The 27,742-nt window shown below is 40.2% G+C and overlaps 1 protein-coding gene across 1 annotated transcript in view; it reads right to left on the bottom strand.

The window, feature by feature from the left end:
- The window catches only part of ABCA13 (ATP binding cassette subfamily A member 13), a 408,916-nt gene that overhangs the window by 75,970 nt on the left and 305,204 nt on the right, over positions 1–27,742 (bottom strand). The window contains exons 50-55 of the mRNA XM_001496546.5: positions 27,082–27,259; positions 23,884–23,999; positions 18,435–18,591; positions 13,599–13,852; positions 9,489–9,681; positions 6,924–7,033 (exon numbers count right to left, since the gene is read on the bottom strand). Coding sequence (XP_001496596.3) covers positions 6,924–7,033; positions 9,489–9,681; positions 13,599–13,852; positions 18,435–18,591; positions 23,884–23,999; positions 27,082–27,259 — 1,008 coding nt within the window. The remainder of the gene's footprint in view (positions 1–6,923; positions 7,034–9,488; positions 9,682–13,598; positions 13,853–18,434; positions 18,592–23,883; positions 24,000–27,081; positions 27,260–27,742) is intronic.

Here is a 27,742-nt window from a genome sequence, read left to right as displayed (position 1 = left end):
GTATTCTTGGCCCCCAGACAGCAATAGATATAACAGTTAAGAGCCAATATGGACAGCATAACGATTCAACACGTAGCATTTGGAGTAAGGTAGATATTCCTGCAAGTTTCCAACTTTCTTCATTGAAGTTAGGAAAAGGAATATTTCTCAAATGAGAAGTCCACACCTATTACCAGCCAAGGTGACTTTTATATGAGATCTCACTGAATCTTCATTCAAGCATTTAAGTTGCCATTATTGTAGTATATAGATGAGGAAAATGGACTACCGGGAAATGGAGAGAGGAAGGAAAAAGGAGATCTTAAGAAGTAAAAGTGATAAATAAGCACAAAGTAAACTTCATGATACTTTCTAAATCTATCAGAATGATGTAACCAAAACAAACAAATTGTTTACCTCTGAGGATGACTGGTAACTAAATGATCATCTTGAAAACTGGATAAATAAAAACAAGCATTCATCTGTCCTTTTTCACATGAACTATACATCTGGGTAACCACATAAAATGTTGTGAAAGTAACTCCTTATAAAATTATTTCTGCTAGTACACAAAAATAAAATGATGAGTTAGAATATCACCATTTGGCAATCTCCAGTGAATTAATGCATGAACCTAGGTATTAGGCATCAAAACTGCTAACATCAAAAAAAAAAAAAATGAAGGACAGATAGAGCGCACCCCTTGATGAAAGAAGACATCATGACCTCCTGCTTAGACATGCCAAAATCACGCACTTTAACTATATGATAAAGTGGTTAAAATTGTTAAATTTGAACCTGAGCATGATTAAGCCTCTGGATTCAGCTGCAATTTGTAACAAATAGGGCAGAAAAACATGTTAAATTTGATCATCTGTATGCAATCAGCAAAGTCTACAGGCAGCTCTCTGTCTAAGTCCAATGGCTCAGGATCAACAGATCGACCATAAAGAAAAGAAAGAGATGGAGAGGGAACCTGTACACTGAGACACTTAAAAGCCATATCTAGCTTTTATAAATGAGCAAGATTAAACTGTGGTATCTAGAGACACTCACGGGTGATAAAGCCATATCGAATCTTTTGGATGGAAGGGGTGTGGTTGAGCTGGGGCACATAGAGTGACTTCTGGGTTAGCTGTCAAACTTCTATTTCTTGACCTGAGTCACCCTTTGAGGTCAGATCAAAACAGCTAAGTAGAAAAATCCTTAGCTCTCCTCTTCCTGTGCACATATCAAAACTACAACTACATAAAGAGCAAACATCTTTGAAAATGACCTGAAGACTGGCAAAACAGATTTTCCACAACTAAGAATATAAAGAAAAAGTCACATCAAGATGAGTAGAAGGGGCCAAGATGTAGTCTAGTCAGCACCCCAGGGCAGTGACCCACAGGTGGGAAGGATATCACAACTGTGAGGTCCTCCTGAATCAGCAAAGGGCCTGAGGCCCACATCTGGCTCTCCAGCCTGGGGCGTCTACACCAAGTAAGCAAGTCCCTATAATGTCTGGCTTTGAAAACCAGAAGGGCTTACATCCAGGAGAGCTGGAGTACTGTGGGAAACAAAGACTTTGTTCTTAAAGGATGCATGCACAGACTCACTCTGAGTCCCAGGACAGAGGCAGGAGTTTGGAAAGTGCCTGCGTTACACATGAAGGAGATTCATTAACTGATTTCAGGCTGTGTGCCAGAGGGTCAGGGATCTCTTGAAACTTTCTCTGGGGACAGAAGCGTTGGCGGGAGCCATGTTTTTATACTCTTCTACCTAGCTGACCCGGCCCTTCAGGCACTGTTTCTAACACTTTCCATCTACCTTGCTGGCACCACTTGCCCTGCCCCAGTGTTCTCCTGTAGAATTCATCACCACTAAACTGTCTTTACGGGAAATATTAAAAGCACTTCTTTAAATGGAAAAGAAAAGGTTATAAGTAGAAACTAAAAAGAAATTAGAAAGAATCTCACTGGTAACGGCATACATATTGTAAAGGTAGTGCATCAACCATCTATACAGCTAGTTTGAAGGTTAAAGGACAAAAGTAGTAAACCATCTACATCTATAATAATTAGCTAGGAGATATGCAAAGTAGAAAACATAAAATATGACACCAAAAACATAAAATATGGGGAAGGGAAGTAAAAATGTAGCACTTTTAGAGAGCACTTGAACTTAAGTGACCATCAACTTAAAATAGACTGGCTATATACAAAGATTGATATATAAGAACCTTATGGTAAGCACAACCAAAAACCAATAATAGATAGACAAAAATAAGGAGAAAGAATACAAACATAACACTAAAGAAAGTCATCAAATCACAAGGGAAGAAAGCAAGAGAAGAAAGGAAGAGAGAACTACAAAAACAGTCAGAAAACAATTAACAAATGGGAATAAGTACATACCTGTCAATAATTACTTTAAATGTAAATGGACTAAATGCTCCAAACAAAACAAATGAACAAAGAAAACAAAACAGAAACAGACTCACAGATACAAAGAACCAACTGGTGGTTACTAGAGGGAAGGGGGTTAGGGGGATGGGTGAAATAAGTGAAGGGGATTAAAAAGTACAGACTTCCAGTTATAAGTAAATAAGTCATGGGATGTAATGTACAGTATAAGGGGTATAATTAACAATATTGTAATAACGTTGCATGGTGACACATTATTAATATGGTGGTAATTATTTTGTAATGTATATAAATGTTGAATCGCTATGCTGTACACCTGAAACCACTACAATATTATACGTCAATTGTACTTCGATAAAAAAAGTGTTTGCCTTATAATAATACACTAAGCTACCTATTTTAACAATCAGGATAGCAGTTACCCTTAAGTGGGAGAAGCAGCTAGATAGGGCTTAAGGGGTACTGGTCTTGTGCCGTTTCCTGAGCTAGGTATAGATTATAAACTTGTATTCACTTGCGAAGATTCATTAAGATGTTCTTTTCTATGTGTTACTTATAAACAATTTTTTAAAAGGAATTTAAAAAAATATTAAACCAAGAAACGTAAGATTTTGAGTATCCAGAAATAATCTATGTAAATTTTTGAAAGGCTAAATTAAAATTATATATGTCATTTAAAGAACAATGACACCAATAATATCACTTATTAAAGTTTTATGATCAAGTTAGAGCTGTATAAAAAAGCACATTTAAAGACTCAACTTGATAATTTATTTAAAGAAAAAGACTTTAAAAATCATTCAAATCAAGAAGAGAGAAATAAAACAATAAAAATAGTGTAAGAAAAGCAGGGTGGAGAGATTAGCAAGAATGACAAATTTTAATAAAGTTGGAAATGAAAAACATTTTAATTGCTGGAGAAATTCAATCTTTTATTCTTTTTAAAGTACAAGAGTCAAAGTCTAGAAAGTATAAAGATAATTTTATAGAAAAATAATCACAAGCATACAGATATAGGGATAGAAAGAAAATACAAATTTTAGGATAATAGTTTCAACTATGAAAAAGTAGTTAAAAATTTTAAATTAAGTAAATAGGTTTTTAAGAAAATATAAATTTTCAAATTACAACAAAAATAAAAAATAGTAATAATGTAATAGTAATGATTAAAAATGAAAGTTTTCAACAGCAAAAAAAATTTTCGTATGAATCATAAATTTAAAATGCTATACAAGATTCAGCAAATAAAAAAGATTTAAATTCATGACAAAGTAAATTTTACTGTGGAAAGGTCAATAACCAGAAATCTTTTATTTATCATATGAATATGTCAAAAGAAAAAGAACTATAAAATATGGTCATCTGCATAAATGTTAAAATGATAAATTTGAGATTTTCCTTAAAGAATTTTAAATAAAATTGCAAAATAATACTAATGAGATAACAATATGTACATAATTTTCAAACCACCACATTTAATAAAATAGAAATACTATCATTTAGGTGGGTAACAAGATGCACTGTCTTTTAACATTGTGTTGATAGTTCTAAGGAAAGCAACAAGGAGTATTGGAATCATTAACATGAAAAAGGGAGACAAATGCTTCATTAATTACCAGGGAAAGCATTGTATTTTGGATAGGAAATGAAGACTGATTAAAATACATTTTAAAATGAATCATATTTATTTCAGTAAGAGAAAAATATACAAGGTTTGCGAAAGAGAAGACGCAGTATTAAAATGTCAGTTCTTTCCAAATTAATCTGTAAGAGCAACATAAAATCAGTTAAAATTCCAGCGGGGATTGTAGGCACAATGCTTTACAGTGCTTCCTCTACATCCAAAAATGTTTAATAGATTTTTATTTGATTCATTTATTGCTATGTAACTGGTGTCTGGAAGAGAAAAACACACTAAACATAAACATCTCTGGGCATCAGAAACAAGAGAATGCAGGAAGCAGGGTCTCAAACCACTGCCTGCTGGGTTCTGGACCTGAATTACCTAAAGCAGCTGGAATTTGGCCCCTGAAAGCTAATGGGGACCAAAAGCACTCATGTATGGCTAGAGAGGGGCTAAAATCAAGTTCAGTGTGTGACACCTGGGTCTGGAGCAGAGCCCCACTCTCCTAAAAGGAGGCTGAGACAAGCTGCCTGGAGCTTTGGCAACTGGAAAGTCGCTCATCTTTCAGGTTGGGTCAGCAGTGCAGGGCCAGGACTAAGCTATCTGGTCACCAGAAATGGGAAATTCTCCATATGGCTGCAGGATGGGAACCCGAAGCTGTCAATATAAGACCTGACTCTGCACCAGAGATCCAGAGGATAAACAGTGGAAGGACTCACAAAACTGATAGATAGATAGATGGTAGGCGACACATAGAAAGAGAGAGCAAAAGCAAACACATAAACAAACTCACAAGGTCAGCCAGTAAAATCTCAAGCCATGGGATAGCCAATCTAAGAAGAAGAAATTTAAAAAACAAGCAGTTTAGAAATGAATTACTTCCTGATGAAGACAAATTCATCTGGATGAATAAATCTACAAAAGATATGCAAGGACTCTATAAAGAAAATTGAAAAATATTATTAAATTACTTTTTTAAATGATCTGACTATTTATATATACCATAGTCAAGGATAAGACAGACAAAACATCATAACTATGTCAAACCTCCTCAAATTATATTATAAATTTGATGCACTTTCATTCAAAATTCAAATACTGTGACACTTTATAGAGGTTGATAAGATGATCCTAAAAATAATATGTAGTAAAGCTCCCCAAATAGTCCAAATAATTCTGAAAATGAAGAACTGGGAAGACAGTCAGGAGCCGCAGCTTACTAGGATGCATCACAAAGCAAGAGAAATTAAGGCTGAGTTCCCAGCATATGTGAGAACGTGGCATATAACTGAAGAAGTGCTTCCAACTGATGGACAAAAGATACTTCGCTGAGAAAACATCATTAGGCAAATTGGAATTCTAGATAGAAAAAATATCAAACTATTTCTCTACTATACAATGTATTCAAATATAAACTCCATATAAATTAAAGACATGAATGTAACAAATAAGCCCTTAACAAGAAAATATGAGGAATAGCTTTACAACCTCAGAAAGCAAAGAATTTAAGAGTCAAAAAGCAAGAAATAACAAAAGAAAAAATGATAAACTGACTTCATCAAAACCAAGAACTTCTATACACACAAACTTTTAAAACAAAGTTAAAATATCAGGTACCATTGAAAGGTAATACTTAAAATGTAAAACGTGCAAAGGATCAGTTTCCAGTCGATTGTATGAAGAACTCTTACACAATGAGTAACAGAAACACAGACAACCTTATAGAAAAAAGGACAATGGATACCACTGGGGACCTACATAACAAATAAATATGAGAAAGTGCTCAAGTTCACGAGCAATTGAGGAAGTGCAAACTAATCTAACAATGAGGTTTCACACCCACCACACTTGTAAAAAGCTAAACCTTTCAGTAACTATTATTGAAGAGGATTATGAAATGTTCATGGAATAAGCGTAAATGAAGTATACAAAGTGATCCTTAAAATCTTGTCTGGTTTTAAAATATGCTTCTCCTCACATCAAACCACATATAATCATTCACACTTCGCACACATGCAGATAATAGATAAAATTAGATATATACACACAGATATGTATGTATGTTTAAATTAGACTAGTACGAGACGTAAACTTTAACACTGGCTTTTAGCACTACATCAAAAATGTTTGTCCTCTTGGTTCCTGGCACATCAAAGATGAACAACAAATACTTGTTGATGCAAAGAATTAGCCAGTTAATGGGTGATTATGACAGTTTTGAATAATTTTTTTCAATTACTATATTTGAACCTATATATAAAAGTCACAAGCAAATTATTTCCATGTCTACTTAGGAATGATTTATGATCCCCAGTAGACAGACTATCAGATCGAATATGGTACTGAGAACTTGGTAGCTATTTATATGATGATATAATACAGTATTGAAAATAATAAAAGTGGAGTATCAAGTGGGATATGGAAACATCCAGATTAGGATGCACATGAATGGCGTGTGGAGTAGTAGGTAGAAAATTGCTGTACTACCTGAAAGAGGAGGTCTGGCTGGCAAAAGGAAGGAGACCATCTAGCCCCTTGTGGCTACCCTCATGTTACGTCAGTGAAGGCATTTGAAGCTGTATCTAACGGTGACCCAAGGAGAACCAGCCCCTGGCCATTTTCTCTCAACTGAGTTAACGCTCGGCAGAGAGCAACCAAATACCTTAAACCAAACTAGTGCCTCTGAAAGACGTCAGCCTGTGGCTGCTTTTGGCCAATGTCTCCTTTGGCCAGAAATGAGTTCATTTCATTAGCATTTGGAGGCGCTTCTGAGGAGTGGTAATTGAAAGGTAAATTTGGAGGAAAATGACATCCTCAGACTTTTAGTCCACTGGACTGAGGGGATGCTGGGGATTCTCTGGCCTTGCTTATTATCCCTATGGGCAGCAAAAATTAGTGAATCTGGATTTTACCCCATGGGAGTTCTGATGACAGCATGTCCCGAGGTCGGAGGGATGTCCCCGTTCAGCATTTTGAATGTGGTACTCTTCCCAGCTCCGTTCACCCCTAGAAGCCCAAAGCACTAAAAAGAGAAAACAAGTTAAACAATAAAATCAAAATTATATCAGAAACAGGACTTGCTTTCAGACAACTTTGAGTTGCTATCATTGGTTTGTGATATTTGTGGACTTTTAAAATCATACTAGTGTATAAAGTACTTTATAGATCACAAAGGACTTTCCCAATTACCATGGCATTTGAGTAGTCTCGCAATTTCAGCATTCATTCAGACAAGTAAATTCACGTACGGAAAGCTCAAGAGGATGAGAAGTAAATGCAAACTAACACCAATTATGCTGAGATTTCCTGTCCTATGTGGGGCCATCCCAATAAGCTTCTAATAATGTGCCCTTGATGAGTAGATTTTTTGAAAGTCACACCATCATAATCATTATTATTACCCTGACATCATCGTATAGTTTGAAGTACTTTCTAAAATTATTCTCCACTCTCTCCATCCTCCCCCTCTCTCTCTTTCTTTCTCTAGGCTCAGACTCTAAGCTAGTCCTGATATGAGTTAAAAATATGACCTTTTAGTTCTATATCTTGACACTTAGCATGAACTCAACTTCTTTCTTGATTCAGTCCTATCTTATATTCCATGTGGAAATGACCTTCTTGCTTTCTTTTCTAGACCTCGTGTCTAGGTTGTATATCAGTATATTCTCAGCCAAAGATTCTGCCTTGGAGACCGACTCTATCAGTCAGTAAGTAGGTTCTTACCAATTTCCTTCCAAAACACCTGTTTTCTGATGGCTAGGCACTGATATCAGTGACATAAGCTGGCTTCCTGGCTCCTTGAATCTGGGAAAAATGACTCTGGATTTTGTGTTGCCATGCCTACCTATCAAAATGACTCTGGATTTTGTGCCACCATGCCTACCAAAATGTAGAGAACTACATTTTGTAACTCTGGATGACAGCTGCTTCACTATCCATGCTTTTCCACCTCAACTGGATCTCTCCCACCATCTGATGTATGAGCCCATTTTGTTTTAGGCCTATCCTGTCCCATGTCACTCCTGTCAGACCACACCTGAGTTGGCTATCCAAAGGTACAGCACCATCAACCTACCCAAACTCTATCAACCCTTCCAGGATTAGGTTTAGGCTTAGGATTATACAAACCTATGTTTTGATAAAGTTATTCTCACAGTTCCTGCCCTCCCACCTTTCCAACCCCCCCTGCCCAGCTGCCCCCTTTGGACTTATAGCTCTAAGGCAAACTACCTGTGTGCCTTTTACCCTTTCCCTGCCTCCTGCTATTATGTAACACTGTATATGTTTACAGTCTTCCATTTCCTACCCAGTAATTAATTCCTAGAGGGACGGGGACAAATCTTAACCATCTCTGTCTCTTGCACAGGCTCTTGCATGACACTTTACATCCAGGTAATTAAATGGAGATGCTCATAAAAGCCTAGTAAACAGCACCCAAATGTAAGTGGCATCTTGGATCATTTCATATACCTGGAGCATCTCTTTTATTAAGTTTTCCAAATTTTCCTCTTACCTTGTAGCTTACAACCACCATGGAGAGGTAGTGGCAAAACTAAAGTTGATCTTTAAAACAAAGGTAAAACAATAGCTCAATATGATGATGAAGTTTGCATAGCTAGTCTTAGAGTTGAGTAGCAAACAACGACTACAAGAAAATCCTTCCTTAACATAGTGTCCTGTTCAACCACAACCATGGTGCAGGGTGGAAGGATATTCCTGGATCGATTCAGATTGGTCTCTTGGCTTCTCTTTATCTCAGAATACTCATACCTGAAATGCCTGCTCTCTGCTTTCAGTAGAGCACAGATGGCACAGACAATAATACAAGCTAATTTGAATTTCTCAGGAGCTTGGAACAATATGAATGCAAGATGCTCTCTTATTATTAACAGTTAATTAAAGATAATCATTTCCAGAACTGATTTCTCTTTATGCACTAAGCACAAATCAGGAACAACTTATATGGCTTGTGTCAGTTCTGATTAAACATTTCTACTACAATTAATGCTGTATTCATGAAAAAAAAATTCTGAGCTATTGCTATGGTGTGCGAGTGCTTTTTACCTCTCCAGAGCAGCATTTCACTAGATCGGCTTAACTGGCCACTTAAAGAGTACTGAAGTCCACGTAAGAGTTAGAACTGGTTTCCTTAATTAATTGGATCCATAAAATATTTGCGTTCAATAAAAAGTCATCCCACACCCCAAAGAATACTTAAAACTCCTCAATCACATGAAATCTTAAAAATAATGACACAGAATAAACCTCATCAATCACTCAGCAAAGTTTTCACTAGGGACGGAGCCAACAGACTCTTTACTCAGGTTTTGTTTCTAGTGATTTGGCAGAAATTCCTGGAATTTAAAGGCTGCTTTAGCTCTGATTTCAGATATTCTGAGAATAACACAAGCAGACCAACAATTAGAGTTACACAGAAACTTTGTAATAGAAAGGGGTACAACTAGAAGCTTCTTTACCTCTCCTCTTCGTATGCCCAAAGTAATATCTTGCACGGCGGTGGTCTTCTTTAAGATGCTTCGATAACTTTTACTGAGGTTGTATAAGACAAGAATGTCTCCACTGGTTCTTCCTTTCAACACCCTCAGTTGCTCTTTTTCAACATCTATGTCCTTAGAAGATGGGACTGTACCTTGGAGGGCAGAGTGACCCCTGGGAAGACAAAGCCAGAGTTAATTCACACCTGGAAAATGGAAGTGGAAGAGTCTAGAGAAAGGGCAGAGATCTGTCAAAACAGAAGATATAGTCTTCAGACTGCAGTGTCCACTCTGGTCCATGCATCCGAGTTCTGCCATCCTGAATACTGATAACCAGCAAGAGTCAAGGTCCATCCTCTAATGGGAAGGAAATGTACATGATCCCCAAAGACAGTGAAGTGGACAGACAGCAAACCAGAGCTACTTTTCAATTTTATAAGTAATAAAGTCATGCCCGATTTATGTGCTAGATGGAAAAATAATTTATTACAAAATGATCACAAGGATTGAACTTGTCTAAGCACTTTTAGCAAACAGGTCATTTAGTAAAGTGGATTGCATATAAAGCACCCAAACATTACAGTACATGTTGGATTGTACAGCAAGCACTCTGCATAGTGACTTGCATAGCATATTCAATAAGTATTTCAGGTGAATACAAGTTTAATTTTCAACTCTAATTTACTTACTCTAAATCTGAGCTGCTCACTGTTCGATATTTCTTATGATTTTTATTCTAGTATTCTTTAACTGTCAGGTAAATTTTAATTTTCCCTGTAAACTGTAATATGCCAACATTTTAATAATTAAGTGGGTACAGACTACTGAGTTAGTGTTGGACCAACATCAATTTCCTCGTTTTGTCAAGGTAATATTGTTATCTAATATACTGTCATATTATCAAAGTATCATTGGGAAAAGCTGGGTGAAGCGTACATAGGGACTCTCTGTACTAATTTTGCAATTTCTTCTGAGTCTTAAGCTATTTTAAAATAAAAAGGTAATAAAAATAAACTACCTAATGCCATCACCAGTGGCCCCAGCTTTCCCTGTATTATTTTTTCTGTACCTAAAATCACCATTGAACAAACATACAATTTATCTGTCTCAAAACCTATATGATGAGAAAATATAGTTGGATACTTAGGAGTATATATTATATGGTATCATTTATATAACATTCAACAGCATGAGAAAAGAATCAACAGAGATCGAAACAAGAGCTGCAGTTCCCTATAGAGTGGTTACTGACTGGAAAGGGGCCCTGGGATGCTGATGGTGCTCAGTCTGAGAGAAGGCAACATAGGGGAATTCAATCTGGGGAAATACACTGAATTTTACACTTCGCTTTCTGACTATTATCTTCCCCTTTCCCAGTTGAAGGTGTGTTCCTTGACCCTTCAGTCTGTCCTGGCCTTCCAGAGCTACTTTCTCTACTCTAACAGGAAAGTATACCATCTCTATTCCTTCCTGTTTCCAAGATCCATCCCCAAGTTACGCACATCAGCAGTTCTGACCCTGTCCTCGTTAGAATCACCTGGCGAGCTTTATAAATACCCACTTGGTCTCATCCCCAGAGCTTCTGATCGCAGGGCTCTAGGGGAGCCCAGGAGTGCATATTTGTTTAAATCTCAAGTCATTCTACAGACAGAAGACAACTGATTGAAGTAACTTCTTGTTGGCCAACCTCACAATAGTCCAACATACAATTCATCCAACTACACTCAGAAAAGTGGCACCCAGCCACCTTCCAACTGACAACCAAAAAGAATGGCATCTATATTACAAAGGAAGAATCTGGATTGGCACCAGCTGTAGCAGAACTCTCCAGAGATTCAGATTCAGCAAACCTAGTATTGGAAGAGAAATGCTGTCCTGGGTCACAGGACTGTTCCGACCCAGTCAGTGCCTAGGGTACAAAGAGCAAAGTCCAACTCCACACCAGAAAGAGAATAAGCAAGAACTCTCCCAAACCCACCCAACCTGACTGGTATGCAGCCAGGGCATGTTCTAATGGAGACCTGGGTTCCTAGCAGACAACCAAAGGCCAGCAGCAGGACTGCAGGACAGGAGCCAGTGCAGGATAGGGAAGGACAGCAATGAAGGAGGCTCACTCGCTTGGCACTCATACCCAGCATCAGGTGCTGGTCATGGACACTGCTTAGTTGGAGAAGGCAGGATCTGTCTGTCCCAGATGCAGAGGGCAGGGTCTTCCTATTCTCATCGAAGATTCAACTATGCCAAGTATAAAATATTTCCCATGTGAAGGAACTTAAGGTCAAGCAGAAGAGAGTAAGATATAAACACTCTAAATCAACACTACTGGTCCTGATAAAGACAGGCTGTAATAGAAATGCTGAGAAGGCATTATGCCTGCCCTGGGAGGCAGCGAGGGCACCAGAGGAGGGTCCTGGAAGTTAGGGAGGTCAGGAATGGCAGAGGACCAGACTGGGCAGATGATCAGAGGCAAATGGCATGTATGGGGGTGGAGGGAGAATCATAGAGAGCTTCATTGAGCACGAGGTACCAGACAAGAGGGGACCTGGCTAAGAACATTGGAATTCTATCTTTCAGGCAATGTTCAATCTGGATTTAAAAAAAAATTAAATTGATCAGATAATCATTATAACAGTCATCCATAAGGGAGTGGCAAGCAATTGTGCCTAAATTAAATAAAATTTCTGTGCTTTGTAAACTTCACACTGACAAAGAACAACAAATACTATGTAGTCTGAATAAAAATGATAATATTCTAAAATATGGTTTAACTTATACTCTACAAAATAAAGGTAATAGAGGAAGTCTTCCCTTTAAAGAAAAATCTTTCGATGCTACAGAACAGGGCACCCTGAAATCCACCCAAGGGAAGTCTACATTACAGGTTTTAAAATAGATTAAACTAGCAAGGGCCAATCACAGAACCATTACGTCTGACAAGTACTCAGTATCAGACTCAGTCAGATAGTAGAAATCTACAGATTCCAGAGTGATTGTGGCCAATTCAAAAGAGACTTGGAATTTGTATTCAAACTGGTTCTCCACTTTGACAGATTAAAAGGGGCTATAGAAGAGTGGCGTCAGCATCATGGTGGCATAAGACATCCCTCCTCTATGACCCCCTTTTTAAATAACTAATTAGACATCCTTTCATGAATCCAGATGCCTCTGTGGGAGCTGTGTGATCCAGCACCACACCCCAAGGAGAGATGTCACGAAAGGAATGAAAGGAACAGATTCTAGAAGGAGCTCCCCATAAAATATCGATAGTGTGTCTTTATAATTTTTACTAGGTTCTCCAGTGACGTGGCTGTAGCTAGTAATTTCTCCGTAAAGAATCCCTCACTTGGAAAGAGCAGGTCAGCAGAGTTAGGCGACATGGGTCATGGAGAAAGAGACACACCATTCTAGACCTTACTCAGGAAAGCATGTATTCTTTATCTATTTCAAATGTGCTATACAAAAATATTTAGACATCCTTGTAAAGCCATCTTAAGTCCTATTTAGAATAGTAGGGATCCGTGTGTGTTTGTGCAGGCATGCCTGCGCACAGGCACATACGTACACCAAGACAGACCACTGTATAGCTCCATATATAATGTTTCCCCTGTGCTACTGACTTTCATCCTTGCCTAACAGAGATAGGAATGCAGCATTAATAGCAACAGGAGCTGGCAAAGGGCAAGTGGTTACCAGCTCTGAATTTCCACATATTCCTGCTTCTCAGAGTTAAGAACATTTAGCCATAAAATTAAATCATGTTATGGTATCAACCAAATTCACCTTAGGTGCTACAATCAACGTAAGACGGCAACTGAGCAATTTCAAAGGGGAAAATTCACTGAGATAATTAAATACTTGAAATGATTATCTCACAGGTTGACTGCTTATCTTTTGACATTCTCCTTCCTAGTGTTGGTGACTCACACCAATCAAAAAAAGAAAAATGCAAAGAAACATAAAATCTTAACTCATTGTAACCATGTATAATACTGATTAGGCACATTTCTTATCTTGTAACCTCCAGGATGGAGTTTTCTCTCCCTCTTTATTCAAAAGTTGGTGCCATTCGAGGATGAGCCCTGCAGGACTCACCTTAACCGCTGCAGAAAGTCCCAGTGCAGCAGAATCCTCCAGAGGAGAAGAACCGTGCCTTGTAAGGCCAATTGCACGAAGATCCAGCCCAGGAAGTTCATCTCAAAGGGACTCACATAGGAATCGACGCCAAAGTTGTGGGTCAGGTCATATTTGATCTGATTATAACAGAGTTCTATCAGTCCTTGACCCAGGCAGAATTGAGGAAAAATAGTAAAGACCCACTTGAGGACATCATAGATGATCTGTAAATTCTGTACAGTGGAAGAGAAAGAAAAGACACAAAATTAAAAGCGCTTCGCAACTTCCATTTCTCCTTGTTGGTCTTGTTGGATAGGTCCTCCCTATCCAGCCATTCAGTCACGCTCTCAGATGTCAGCAAACCAAAGAGGCTCATTCTCAGCCTTAAGATCTAATGGTTATGCCTTGCTAGGCTTTGGACTTGCATTGGACCCCTTGCCCCTTTCTTCCTTCCAATTTCTCCCTTTGGGAATGGAAATATCTATCCTACGCCTGTCCCATCACGTGTTTTTGGAGCACATAGCTTATCTGGTCTCAAACGTTCACAGGTGGAGAGGAATTTACCTCAGGATGAGTCACACCTCAAGCCTCTCCTTTAACTGATTTAGATGACATTTCGATGAGATTTTGGACTTTACAGTTGATGCTAAAGTGAGTTAAGACTTAGGGGCTGTTGAGATAGAATGAATGTATTTTTCACATAAGAAGCACATGGGAGCCAGCCCCCTGGTACACTGGTATAGTTTGGTACATTCTGCTTTGGTGGCCTGGGTTTGAAGGTTCGGATCCCAGGCGCAGAACTACACCACTCATCAGCCATGCTGTGGCATCATCCCACATATAAAGTGGACAAGGATTGGCACAGATGTTAGTGCAGGGTTAATCTTCCTCAAGCAAAAAAAAAGAGGAGGATTGGCAATGGATGTTAGCTCAGGATTAATCTTCCTCACCAAAAAAAAAGAAGAAGAAGAAGGATATGGATTTAGGGGGACTAGAGAATGAAATGTTTTGGAGTGAATGTTTGCATCCCCCAAATTCATATATTGAAGCCCCAACCCCCAGTGTGATACTATTTGGAGCTGGGGCCTTTGGGAGGTAGTTAGGTTTAGATGAGGTCATGAGAGTGGAGCCCCCACGTTGGGATTACTGCCCTTACGTGAAGAGAAAAAAATAACAGTTCCTCTCTGTGTAGTGAGGATACATCAAGAAGGCAGCCCTCTGCAAGCCAGGAGGAGAGGCCTCCCCAAGAACTGAACCTATGGGCCCCTTAATCTTGGACTTCCCAGCCTCCAGAAGTGTAAGAAATAAATGTCTGCTGTTTAGGGCACCTAGTCTATGGTATTTTGTTACAGCAGCCAAGGCTGACTAAGACGTATGGGTGACATTAATAGTCATGAGGTGACATTAGTGTTTAAAAGAGTGGATAATACCAGAAGCTGTGACAGTGAGCATGTAAATAACGTGCAAAATGCCTAGTTCATACTTAGCCTATAGTAAATGCTAAATGTATGTAGTTGTCATTATTAAACATATTAGAATAAAGTGATATTACAAGGACAGGATGAATAAGGGAGGAGATGGAAAGAGATTAATTGCAGAGAAAACAAAAAAAAGATAAGCTATATACTTAATATAATTTTTAAATTGAATATAAATAAGAATTCAGTATCTCCTATAAATTTAATTATTGTCTTTACAATCTGGTATTTTTTGAATACTAGTTTTATTTTATAATGAGATTAAAATTACTACAATAATCATTGTCCACTAAGCGTATTCTGTAAGGTACAGTATGCTTCCAGTTTTATTGAACTTTATCACATTTCATCCTTTCAGTAAATGTACAAGGTACTGAGAAGTAAACTCAGTTCCAGTGAAGAAACACAGTTTCAAGAGGCTGATTAACGTGTCCAGGCCACACAGCAGTAGGGCCAGGACTCGACCCCAATCTTTCTGGTCCGAAGAATAAAGTCTTTCCACAAGGGAACGCAGCTTTTGGAGAAAATTCACTGAAACGTGAGTCAGCTGAGCTGTCCTTTAGACTCAGCGTAGCTACTTTACAGTATTTAACCCAGAAAGACTACAGTAATTACCAAGCAAAGCTATGGAAATACAATGGAGAATTAAACTCACATTTTACACTCTTTCTCTCCTTGTATTCAAACTCTGTAATTGATCTAAGCAATAATATTTTATAAGGGAGCAAAATCATCAGAATGTGTACATTATAATACACAACGGTGTATGTATCCTATCATAAAATTAAAGAACTTGCAAAATTGTCAGCTATATATCTCATACTAGATAATGTTCAGTTTTCCCTTATAATGCAAACTTATAAGCTGACTAGTCTAAATGTCATCTTAAATAATGTGATTTGGAAGCAATAGAAAATTCAATAAAGACTTTCAGGGGCATTTATTGTTATATTTTGCTTTATTGTCTTTCGCATGTAGACACTGGAAAAACATGAAAGCTTCATTTAATTTTCCCTTAGTTCTTATCTTCCCCAATCACTCTTTATAGATGTCAACCAGTCCTAAAGAGGCTTATTAATCCCATTTTTCACAAAACTATGTCCCTGGATCAAGTAATATACCACATGAAAGGATTTCCTTTTACTTGATGTAAAATAGAAACAGACTTTTAACTCAGGAACTGATAATTAAGGAAATGACATACTAATAATGATGACTTTCGGTCTGACTTTAAGGGATTCACAATTGTCTCTATTTTAGCATGAACTAGTGAGAAAATCCTCACTAGTGGAAGAGAGAGACGTTCCAGATCTTGAGTTGGAACCCAAAATGCATTTTCTATACAAATCAGCTTATAAATTGTGACTTGGCAAAAATAAAAATGCTCTTATTAACGTTATGGTTTATATACACAATGATTAACACTGGTTACACTGACTTTTAAGTCTGATCTGAGAATCTAGGCACCTTTCTTGGTTTCTTGCATTAATTCTATAAGAACATATTCCTCCCTAAATTACAAATTTATATTTTCAATCATTCATTTATAATATTGAGGTCTTTAAGCAAATATCAAAATAAAGAGTTAAGGAAAAGAAAGACCTTAGCAAAAGCAATAAAATGTCTTTTATTGTTTAAAAATTGAGTTTGACCCATTTTTTGCAAACAACCTATTGCCTGTTGATTTCTCTCCAAGGAAGCAATGCTGTTTATAACTGGAGGGAACAGCCCACCTCAGTGTTTCAGTCTCAGGGATATGAAGGTTTCTGACTCATTTCCTCTTTGAGTCTGAATGATCTCTCCCCCTTTTCCTTTTCTCTCTGGGATCCTGTCCCCTAGAGCAGACCTCTGCTTCGAGTTTCTCACCCTAGGGATTATGTACATTGAGTCTGTTCCCCTTCTCACCTTAGTTCATGACTCACATCCCTCATGGCCAGTGTCATATTAGAGATCCGATGGAGGAGGAGGGAAACTTATACTGGCTCTAATTTCAACATTCTCCTCAAGCTAAAGCCACTTAATTGTTCTGCAAAAAGGCTAGACACATTAACACAGATCAATGTCTAATAGACCCATAAAAATCACCAAAATAGATTGTTTCCCTCATTGAATGCATAATAAATGTTCACACACTCCACTGCTTCTATACAAACACGAGGCATAACAGCACGAGGCATGACAATAAAAACTATTCTGAGCCCTCAGTGAACAGTCTACTAAGTCTGCTCAGGTCCAGTCATGAGAACATGAGCCTGCCCCAATTAAACAGGCGTCTGTCTCCGCCTCATTTGAGACACGACCAGCAGCACAGCCTCCAGAGCCCAGAAGGCCAGGCCTTTTCCAGGCTATCGTCTTAGCCGACGTGTCAATCAAACCCCCAGGATGACTGAGGAATTGGGAGTCTATGCAGACGGCAGGGAGTCAGGGGAGAACAGTATGGTCAAAGCTGAGAGAAAAAGGCAGGAAAGAAAGGAATTGAAATAAGGGGTCAGATTGAAGTCTAAGCCCAAGGATAGCGCAGGGAAGGCAGAAGGCTGAAGGATGAGTTAAATCTGCAGAGGCCAGGGGCCAGGCCTCATGAGGAGGAGACTTATGTAAGGAGCATGGTGGGGACGAGAGGGTTGTGGCAGCTGAACTTGATGCAGCTTGACCCAGATGCCTGCCTGGGATGATGCTCAAAATGCGACTTAGTGATGCAAATGGCCTGGTGGAGAGAGGCATTTCCTTCATTAGGAGAAATGTTCCTTAACCACGGAGTCCTTTCTCAGGGCAGCCTTTTGCTCCAATACTTTGAAAGTAACAAAACTAAATATGTTCCAGGGAGCCTAGGGGCAAGAATCGTCCCAATAAGCTAGACCTGCTGTCATCTAGATTATTCGTCTAAGAGTGTGGTTAGCCACTGCAGCCAATCCTACCCTGTAGCATCTGACCCCAAAGAGCTATGACCCCATAGCATCTGACCCCAAAGAGAGGAATGCCTGACCCCTACTCCTGCAACACTCCAACAGGACACAGTTCAGGCATGCATTCACTCCTCCAACCATCAATCAGTAATTCATCAACAAACAGGGATGCAGCAGTGACACGTTTGTGGGTCTGCCCTCACAACGGGAGTAGCAGAAATTGTGCATCTTTTGTCAATTGATGCCAGCGCACGCATGGCTCTTTTAAGGCAGAGATGTTTTCATTAGTTAAAGTCAATTTGTCTTTGTGGAGGTTGAAGATGAATATTTGCAAGTTTCCATTTAATTCCAGTTGGGAAAGCAAGAGAATAGGCCTGAGACAACATTCTCTTCTGACTAGTGCCCTCGAAGAGGCCGCACTGAAGCCCACTGACCTGAGCTTTGGAGATGATAGCCAGTAAGCGGGGCATGATGGTCATCAGCATGGTGCACAGGCCAAAGATGAAGTTCACCGAGACGTAGGAGATGAAAGCTACATCTGAACTGGAGAAGATTCTGGACATCAGATACGTCCATGGGAGAGTCGCATATCTGAAAAGTAAAGCGAAAGATCATGTTTATTTTCCTGTACCATTTATTTGTATAGAGGTTGAATTATATGAGGTTTTGTGGGCCTGGTCAGTTTTCCTCACTTAGTGGACAGAAACACACTTTACTTAATAAATCCCACAGTGTTTTCCAAAGACAAAACACATTTCCTGGGGCTTCAGAGGACACCACAGTATGATGGGAAGAGCATGGGGAGGTCAAACCTGGGTCCCGTGTCAGCCTGGACTTGTAGCTCTGTGACCTGGAGAAGGTCAGCTGATGGCCCCAGGGTCCCCTCCCCCAAAGGGTATGCCTGAGCTCACTCCTAAGCTCCGATTTTCATCAGTAAAGCAGGAACAATACCTATTTGTTAAAGTGAGAATTAAAAGCTCTCAAGAATGGAAAGGTGTAGAGCTCTATATAACAAAGCCTAGAGATAAAAAAGAAAGCTTCCCTTTTGCTCCGTGTGGGCACTGCGTGTGTGCTTCCATGGTGCTCCTGAATACTTCTCCCACTCCAACAACCTGGAAGGTGCGTGCTGTGACCCCATTTCACAGATAGCGCAAAGCGACGAACAAGGTTCAGATACCTTGATTGAGGCTCCGTGGCTGAGAAGAAGAAGAAGCTGGAAATGGGATGCATTTCTGTGTGGCCCCAAAGCTGAGCCGTAAGGGGCCTCACCCTAGAAGCAGCTCCCACAAGTTTTGGATGACATCAAGATCGAAGAAAACCCCCACAATGTTCCTAAAATGAAAACTTCTGTCTTTCTCCATATCCTCAAGCCAAGTTTCATTCTTGGCCAACTTTCCTCAGCCTCTTTAAGTCGCGATACCGCTGTGCCTCATTAAAGGAAACTGGCACTTCAATTATGGCTCCAAATATCAGCAGAGAAGTCACTTACTTTAAATCACAGCCTTTCTCTTAAGTCACCCATATGTCTCCATGTGCTCTCTGTCCACTCAAGGGAAACTTGACCCTGTTTTCTCAGAGGGATTGAGTGGTCTCACCTGAAATACCTCAGTGCCTTCTAAATGCCTGGGTTTTCTTAATATGTTAACCAGCTCTGAAAATATGAGACCTCAAAGTGATGCTAGGCCTTCGAGACAGCTATCATTTTAGTACGGTTCCTTTTCCATACAAGATCTATGATATCAGAATGTGTCCCTGGGCCAGCAGATACCTGCTCATATTTCAGAAAATATAATATATACATAATCTTATACATAAAATCCTACAGGGCTTCCAAAAATTCTCTCAGCAACAATCGTCCTCATAATTTGGTCCTGGAGAAAATTATTTTAGAGTGTACAAGATGGAGGTGAGAACTCTAAAGCAATTGTTCTTAAATAGCTGCTGTACCAAATAATTAAATTATCCTTAAATAATTACCAAAGAAGTAGGTTATGACTTTTGGTGCTTTATCCTGTCAACACCTCGGTGTGAGATAAAGTATCGCAGAGAGGAATTAACCCCACAAGCTCACGTACACCACCCACTCTCTTGCCTTTACTGTTTCTTCGGGCCATAAATCAGGTGCTACCCTCCCCCATGCGGCTGCTCTGACAAGCTGATGAAGCAATAGTAGTCAAAGTATTTTTTATAACTGAAATATGAACATTAGTATCAATCTGTGAGTCAAATTTGGGGGCAGCTATAATTGCTGTAAAATTCCTTCTTACAGTGTAGCAAAAATCTCTTAAAACTACTGATCCAAACTCTATGTTCTGGAACAACACATAAGTTGTTTTTCTTTTCCATGGATAGCCCTATAAACAGCTAAAGACAACCATCTTGGTCCTCATAAGCCTCTGCTACAAAAGGCCAGGTCTTTCTTGGTTCCTTATATGACATGGCATCCAGACAACTCTGTTGAATTTTGCAACGTGGCGGTTAGGGGCGTTTGGGTAGCAGCACCTCACATGGCATCTGATGTGGTCGGCCTGGCATAAGACACAGCGAAATCATCACCTCCTTTGATCAGCACGTCCACACCCAAGAACGGAATCCAGGAATGCGGTAGCTTCAGTGTCCCACAAGGAAGCAGGGACACCCCGATCTGTACATGAGGGACTAATCAACACGCCACCACTAGTCTCCGCTCTATTTGAGACTGTTCAGAATCTGTACCTTGTTACTCGCTACATAAGGTTTCCACACGTAAATCAAAGCATTATTTAAGCAAAGGGAATCACAGACAAAGACACAGACTTAAATGATGTCCCCAGAGAGTTCCTATGGCTACATTAAGGAACAGTCTTTCAGTGCGGTTTTCAGCTGCTAGGCATCCATCACATTTTTTTACTACATGTTCATTAGTTACCTTCCAAATACTTGATTCAAATCAATATATTGGCAGCTTCAGTTTCCCTGTTTTTTTTTTTAATTTTTTAAGAAAACAATTAAATTGCTTTGCAGAGCATAATTTACTTTTTAGTGAAACCTATGGTGGCTTTCAACAGTCTTTATTGTTTTATTAAAATATAATATCATTTCAATGATTTTAGAATTTGCTGGATATTCACATACTGTTCACAATTATTCTAGAATTTTTGAGTTTTCCTTCCTTTGAAATTTGGCCCCTTCCCTACACTGTGGGAATTTTCTAAGACACAGAATAGGATTTGTGACCTCATCTTCACAATCCTTTAGCACTAAATATGTTTTTAAGGTTTCAATTTTTTGTGTAAGTTAGATTCTCTTTTCTCTCTGACCTTTTTAGGTCTTATTTTCCTCTTTTATCTCTTATGAGACTCCATTCAGTTACCTGGTCCCCAAAATCTTCAGATTCCAAACCATTAAATGGCCAGGTTAATTTCTGACCATGTTCTTAGGTTTCAGTTCACTCTGGGACTTGGCCTCCTGAGATTGTTCTTGGGCACCACGCACTTCCACACTCTTGTGGGTACAAGAGAGTTGAGTGGACGCTCCTGTCCACCAGGGTGCTGGGAGACAGCCAGTGGCACCCCACGGAGCCTCACTCCTCCTGTTGCAGGATCACTGTTCGGGTCGTGTGCATGGTTGGGATCCAGTGAAGAAGGAGCTACCATTTAAACCTGGACTAATCCACAGCCTCTCAGGTGTCAGCCTGTGATTCTAGCCAGCGTCTCTTTGGCTCTTCCTCACTGGAATTAGCCTGACCTCCAGCACGGGGTGGATTCGTTATCTTTTCAGCTCCTCCCAGTCCCTCTAACCTAAGACTTCTTCACTTGAGGTGTGTCACCCCTGGTGGCCTATGAATGAGCTTCAAGAGACCTGCCAATCACCTGAAATTCCTTGAAATGCCGTAGTCATGCACGTGATGAGAATTCTTAGCTTAATTCAGGCTCTTAAAGGGGCTCACAAGCAAAACAAGGCGAATGGAAACTAAAAATGTGCTTCTTACAAGTTTCTAACCACTTGATTTTGTCTAAGTTTTACCTTACTTTAAACTTAATGAAATCTGCTCTCCTGAAGTTCAAAAATAATTTATAGCACAGTCTATTTAATCACACTTCAAGGCACCATGACAACACTTTCTATTTAACTAGACCAATAAACTGAAATCAAACCATGTCCTTAGAACTAGGATTCACATATATAGATCTTTATATCCGAGAACATAAATTTCTGATTGAGTATAGTAAACATGTGTCTGCCACAAGCATTTTTTATAGCTTAAATCATAATATCCTGTAAACACCAAAATAATTCTAATAGTAACGATATGGCTAAAATTAATTTAATGGGAAATTTTGCCAGTCATTATATGTGAGGTTTATATGAACCACCTAATTTAATCTTCAGAGCAACAGAATTGGAGTTCTACAGGGAAGAAACAGAGGCTTAGAGAGAGTTAATTAATATTTCCAAGGCCAGAGTTAGTGAGTGGCAATATCAATATTCCCAAAAAGGTTTGTGTGTCTCTCTGTCTCCTCCATCTATCCATCTATCCATTTATATAGCTACTCCTCTAATAATGACATATACTTGTTTGAGTTAAACTCTATCCTCTAATTGGATGTTTGGGGTCATTGATAAAACTGTGATCTGTGTAAAAGTCATTTTACTTGTAATCTTTGGCTTAAATAAAGCAGAATGCTTTCTTTAAAAAAATTGTTAGCCTTGAATTATAATGAATTAGTATGTTAATTATTTTTCCTACCATTAGCAAGTATCTCTCGTACACTTAGACCGTGTTGGGGGTTGGAATTGGCCACCCCAAGATATGTCTCTTTGGCAAAAGGATTATTTTGGGCTGGTAACTTTTAAAAACTGCAGACATGAGAGAAACTCTGAAAAGTACAAGTTACACTTTGTAAGAGACATTTACATTGTAAAGGAAATCTCCGTCTGTAAAGGTGTCTTCTCTCTGTACCAGGAAGAGGGGGATGACCTTATCTCTAGAAACTCTTATCAAGGTGGAAGGCAAGGACTTCAATCTGCATAATAACCTGACTCTTGTTTACTGTGCTTTTCTGGTAATCACCCATAACTGACCCCTCCTCCAACATTTTCCTTTGTAGCTGAAGATGGTATTTAAGGTAAGAACCTCCGCCATTTTGGGAAGTTACTTAGTTTGCCTGAGTCTCTCCCATGTATACATGTTATAAAACTTTGTTTAATTTTCTCCTGTTATTCTGACTTGTGATTTTAATTCGTTGTCCAGCCAGAAGAACCTAGAATGGGTAGAGGAAATGTCTTCCTCCCCTGCACCTGGATATAGACAGAGGCATAGCAATAAAAAGATATGCTATTATATATTCCTGATACCAAGTAGGTATAATTTGGGGACCACTAGAAACGATCCTGACTCGTGTGTATAAATGAGAAATTTTTCAAATGAATTTTTTGCTTTTGTTATTTTTCCTCTGAGAATGAGTTATATAAGTTAGACAAAACATTTCCAAACTACTAACATCATAGGAGAGGGAAAATATGTGAGACATAGGGCTTCATGAGAGAATCTCCTCAAAGGCAATTTTAGAGCTGACTGGATTATGTGTTTGAGCTCCAGATTAATGTCGAAGTGAGAGTAACAGAGAATCCATTTCCAACTGCACAAGTTTGTCAAACAGCTCAAGGGCCTGTCTGAGACAGGGCCAATGCCATCTCCATTACAGCCATGTCAGCCCGCCCCCTCCACGGGGCAGTCAGCATCTTGCTCCAGCTTGTTTGCTCAGCGTCCCTTGTAGAAGCAACGTAATTGCTTGAAAAGAGAGAAAATCATGAAGCAGACAGCAGGTTCAAAGCCATCCCGGGGGTTTTCTCTTTCAGAAAACAAACCATAATTCTGCAGCAGTGTTTCTCATCACATACCCGAAAAGTACCAGCAGGAGGGCCGTGGCTGCCAAGTTCTCGCGGAAAGTAAAAGCTGTTAACCGGAAGGCGACAATAACGGCGACACACAGGCAGACGGAAACCAAGTAAAAGAGCTGAGAAAATAAAAAGACAAAGGGGGACCTGTTACATCAGACGGGCATATTTATCATTATCTCTTTATCCTGAAGTTTTCATTTCAACTTTTTTTTTTTTTTTTGAGGAAGATTAGCCCTGAGCTAACATCCGGTGCCAGTCCTCCTCTTTTTGCTGAGAAAGACTGGCCCTGAGCTAACATCTGTGCCCATCTTCCTCTACTTTATATGTGGGACGCCTACGACAGCATAGCATGCCAAGTGGTACCATGTCCGCACCAGGGATCCAAACCAGTGAACCCAGGGCCAACGAAGTGGAACGTGTAAACTTAACCACTGCACCACGGGGCCGGCCCAATGAATCTTTTTTTTTTTTTTTTTTGAGGAAGATTAGCCCTGAGGTAACATTTGCCGCCAATCCTCTTTTTGCTGAAAAAGACTGGTCCTGAGCTAACATCCGTGCCCATCTTCCTCTACTTTATATGTGGGACACCTGCCACAGCATGGCTTGGCAAGCTGTGCCATGTCCACACCAGAGATCTGAACTGGCGAACCCCGGGCCATTGAAGCGGAACTTCACTGCTGCGCCACCGGGCTGGCCCCTCAACTTCTACTTAAATGTATTTCCTGTTTTGCACATCACAAGTTTTGTAGCAGTGGAGTGAGTCCTGGAAAGCCACAGTTTGGGGCTGAATTGTGTCCCCCTAAATTCATATGCTGACACCCCAGGACCTCAGAATGTGATTGCATTTGGAGATAGGAACTTTAAAGAGGTGATGAAGGTGAAACGAGGCCATTAGGGTGGGTCTGACCGGTGTCTTTATCAAATGAGATGAGGACACAGACCTGCACAGAGGGAATACTGTGTGAGGACAGAGAGAGAACGTGGTCATCTACACCTAGAAGAGAGGCCTCACGAGAAACCAACTCTGTGACACCTTGATCTGAAACTTGCAGCCTCCAGAACTGAGAAAATAAATTTCTGTTGTTGAAGCCACCCAGTTTGTGGAGTTTTTCGACAGTGGCGCAAGTAAACTAATACAGCCACCCATACCCATCTCCTTCTAGAAAGGCCTAGGGATCTAGACACTTTCCACCAAACATGGCTTCTTTTCACACTTAGAACCGAGGACAGACCCCTCACCCTGCCTTATAACCCGCTTTGAGGAGCTCCCTGCCTCCCTACCCATTCGCCTTGCAGTGCTCCCCAGAGGCTGACGACAGCAGGGCCTTCCTCGGGGACTCTCGCACACCAGCTCCCTCTTCTGTTGGAGCCTCTGGCGGCAGAGTTCTTCCTCAGCGCCATCCACATGCTTAGCTCCCTCTTACTTTTCACATCTCAGCTTAAATGTCACTTCCTCAGAGTCCTGCTTTGACCTCCTGATTTAAAATCTTCTTTCGCTCTCTCAATAAATCTAGTCGCGAGGCAATTGTGTCTTGTGTATTGATTTGTTTCTTTATTTGTTTGCTGATTCCTCCTATAAGAACATAAACTCTGTGAGGGGAGAGGTCTTCTCTGCCTTGTTCAGAGCTTTATTCGCAGCACCCTGGATACACCTTGACTCATGCAGGTCCTCAAACATGTCCATTAAATGAGACATTGAAGCGAATAGGCAGGGGATGATTGGATGAAGTGGAAGACAATCAACCAAGACAAACGTAATCCTCCCACCCTTAAACCCCACAGCAAACGTCAAGGGATGAAGAGGAGCCACGTGCAGTGGGAGGGATATGGAGGTAATATCCGAGGACTGCAGAAAAGAGCAGAGACTCGGGGTTTTGGAGACTTTGAATCTTCCTGGTGTCTTAGAAATGTGGCCCTCCCTTCCCCATCTCTGGGAAGGCTGTGGTCACTGCATGTCATTGAAGGGAACGTGTGTTAAGAGTGGAGCGGCCAGCAGGAGTGTGCGGTCCTAGGAATGGAACTGAACCAGGACTCAGAGGCTGGAGCTGCAAAGCTGGCTCTGTGCTAACTGGACAGATGACCTTGGATGAGTCCTTTCCTCTCTCTTGCTTCAAGAATGTCCTCCAGGAAAGACAAAGGGGTTGAAGAAAGACAGAATTTCTCTCGATCTTGGCTGAGATTCATAAACTTCTTCGGGTGCTGACTAAAATGCAGATTCTAAGTCCCACCAGACTTATAGAACAGAATCATGAATGAAGGACAGGCCCAGGGAAATGCCACTTTTCCTCAGTGCCCCAGGTGATTTCTCTCGTCAGGCAGGTTTGGGGGAAACTTTGACTAGGGTGAAGTCATTTAGGTGTGACCCAAGTAAACTATAACAAGTAAATTGTTACATGTTCAAAAGGAAATAAATCAGCTAAATTCTAAGCCAAGTCAAAGTAGTCATTACATGAGCCCAATGTGTTAACACACCATTCTGTGCAGCTAGTGTGGCATCTGGCAGGTTCTTGGTAAATGTCAGGTCTCCCTGCCATCTGTTGACTGAGTAAATAATTCCGTGACATAGGATGAGCCGTCATGAGGACAAGGATATCACTTTCCTAGAAAGGACAACTCTATGTGACAATGAAAGTAGGCATTGACCTGAAGATGTGGTTTTTGATTCCAGTTGAGTGTCTTAAACTCTAGGGAACGAATAACACTGCATTGTTCTTGGCCTCTTAAGGACAGTGAGCTGGAGGGCTTCCACTGGAGAGCTGACCACATGCAGGACATGCCAAGACAGGACACATATTAGGGGCTCTGGTCACTCTGGAGCTGGTGGTGGACAGGCAGGTGACAGATCACTTCTAACAATTTTCCTCTGTCCCTTCCATCCCCTTAAAAGGAACATATTAAAGGCCACTCTTTTCTCATTTTCCAGGTAGGATACTTTGTATTTCTGTGCAGGTTCCTAATTTCCCAGATCTCTAGCCTGTGGCTTGTCAGTCTTCTCTTTTATGAAGCAATTGTAAATGCCTGATAGTGATAAGTAAAGGTGACTTAACCTGAAATGTGCTTTCCAATAAAATGACCCCTTCTTTTGTGGAGAGTCTGAAGTAGCCAGCCTCCTACAGACACACACACACACACACACACACACACTCTTAAATACATGACCGATGTGGAGGCACATGGAACATCATTCCCAAATCTTACCATGTCGTACAGAAAGTTAGTGAACCAGTACGTTCTGTAGCCCAGGCCACTTATGTGCTGCAACCTCTTGGCTCCGGTCACCCTGTCCTTCACTATGGAGCTCCCAATTGATGCAGACAGGATAGAGAACCCCAGCACGATGCAGAGGGCAACACCACACTGACGGATACTCTCCAGGCTGCAGGCAGAAGAGGCAGCTTGTCAGATGTTAGACAAAGAACACGAGTCTTCTTTCTGTTAGTAACAATCATTGATGAGGACACAGCAGTGAAATCCTGAATTAAGAACTTATGATCAGCAAGGCATATTGGCTGAAGGCCTGGATTCTCTCATTAAGTCCCCTCAATGGCCTTTTGAGGCAGGGATTCCTGTATAGAAGAAAGAACTGAGGAGTGCAAAATTGAGGGACATTTCAGAGTCCGCCTGTCTGAAGCCTCCTCTTGACCACTGAGTTCGACTCCCCATCAAGATGAAAGACATTTGCAGAGCGGCATCTGCGGCGAGCTGTGGCCTTTGCCCATATTGGGACCACCTTGCTGGGCAGCAAGCCCTGTGGGAGGCAGGTGGGTAGGTATTAGCTATAGCTCCACACATCACCAGACCATCTCTGAATTTAGTCTCTCAAATAGCAAAAATAGTCTGCGATAGATGGAGGTGTTTT

This window comes from Equus caballus, chromosome 4 (assembly GCF_041296265.1).
Source record: "Equus caballus isolate H_3958 breed thoroughbred chromosome 4, TB-T2T, whole genome shotgun sequence".
In the NCBI taxonomy this organism is placed as follows: domain Eukaryota; kingdom Metazoa; phylum Chordata; class Mammalia; order Perissodactyla; family Equidae; genus Equus; species Equus caballus.
Note: the sequence above shows the minus strand (reverse complement) of the source record. Positions and strands in the feature narration are given on the sequence as shown.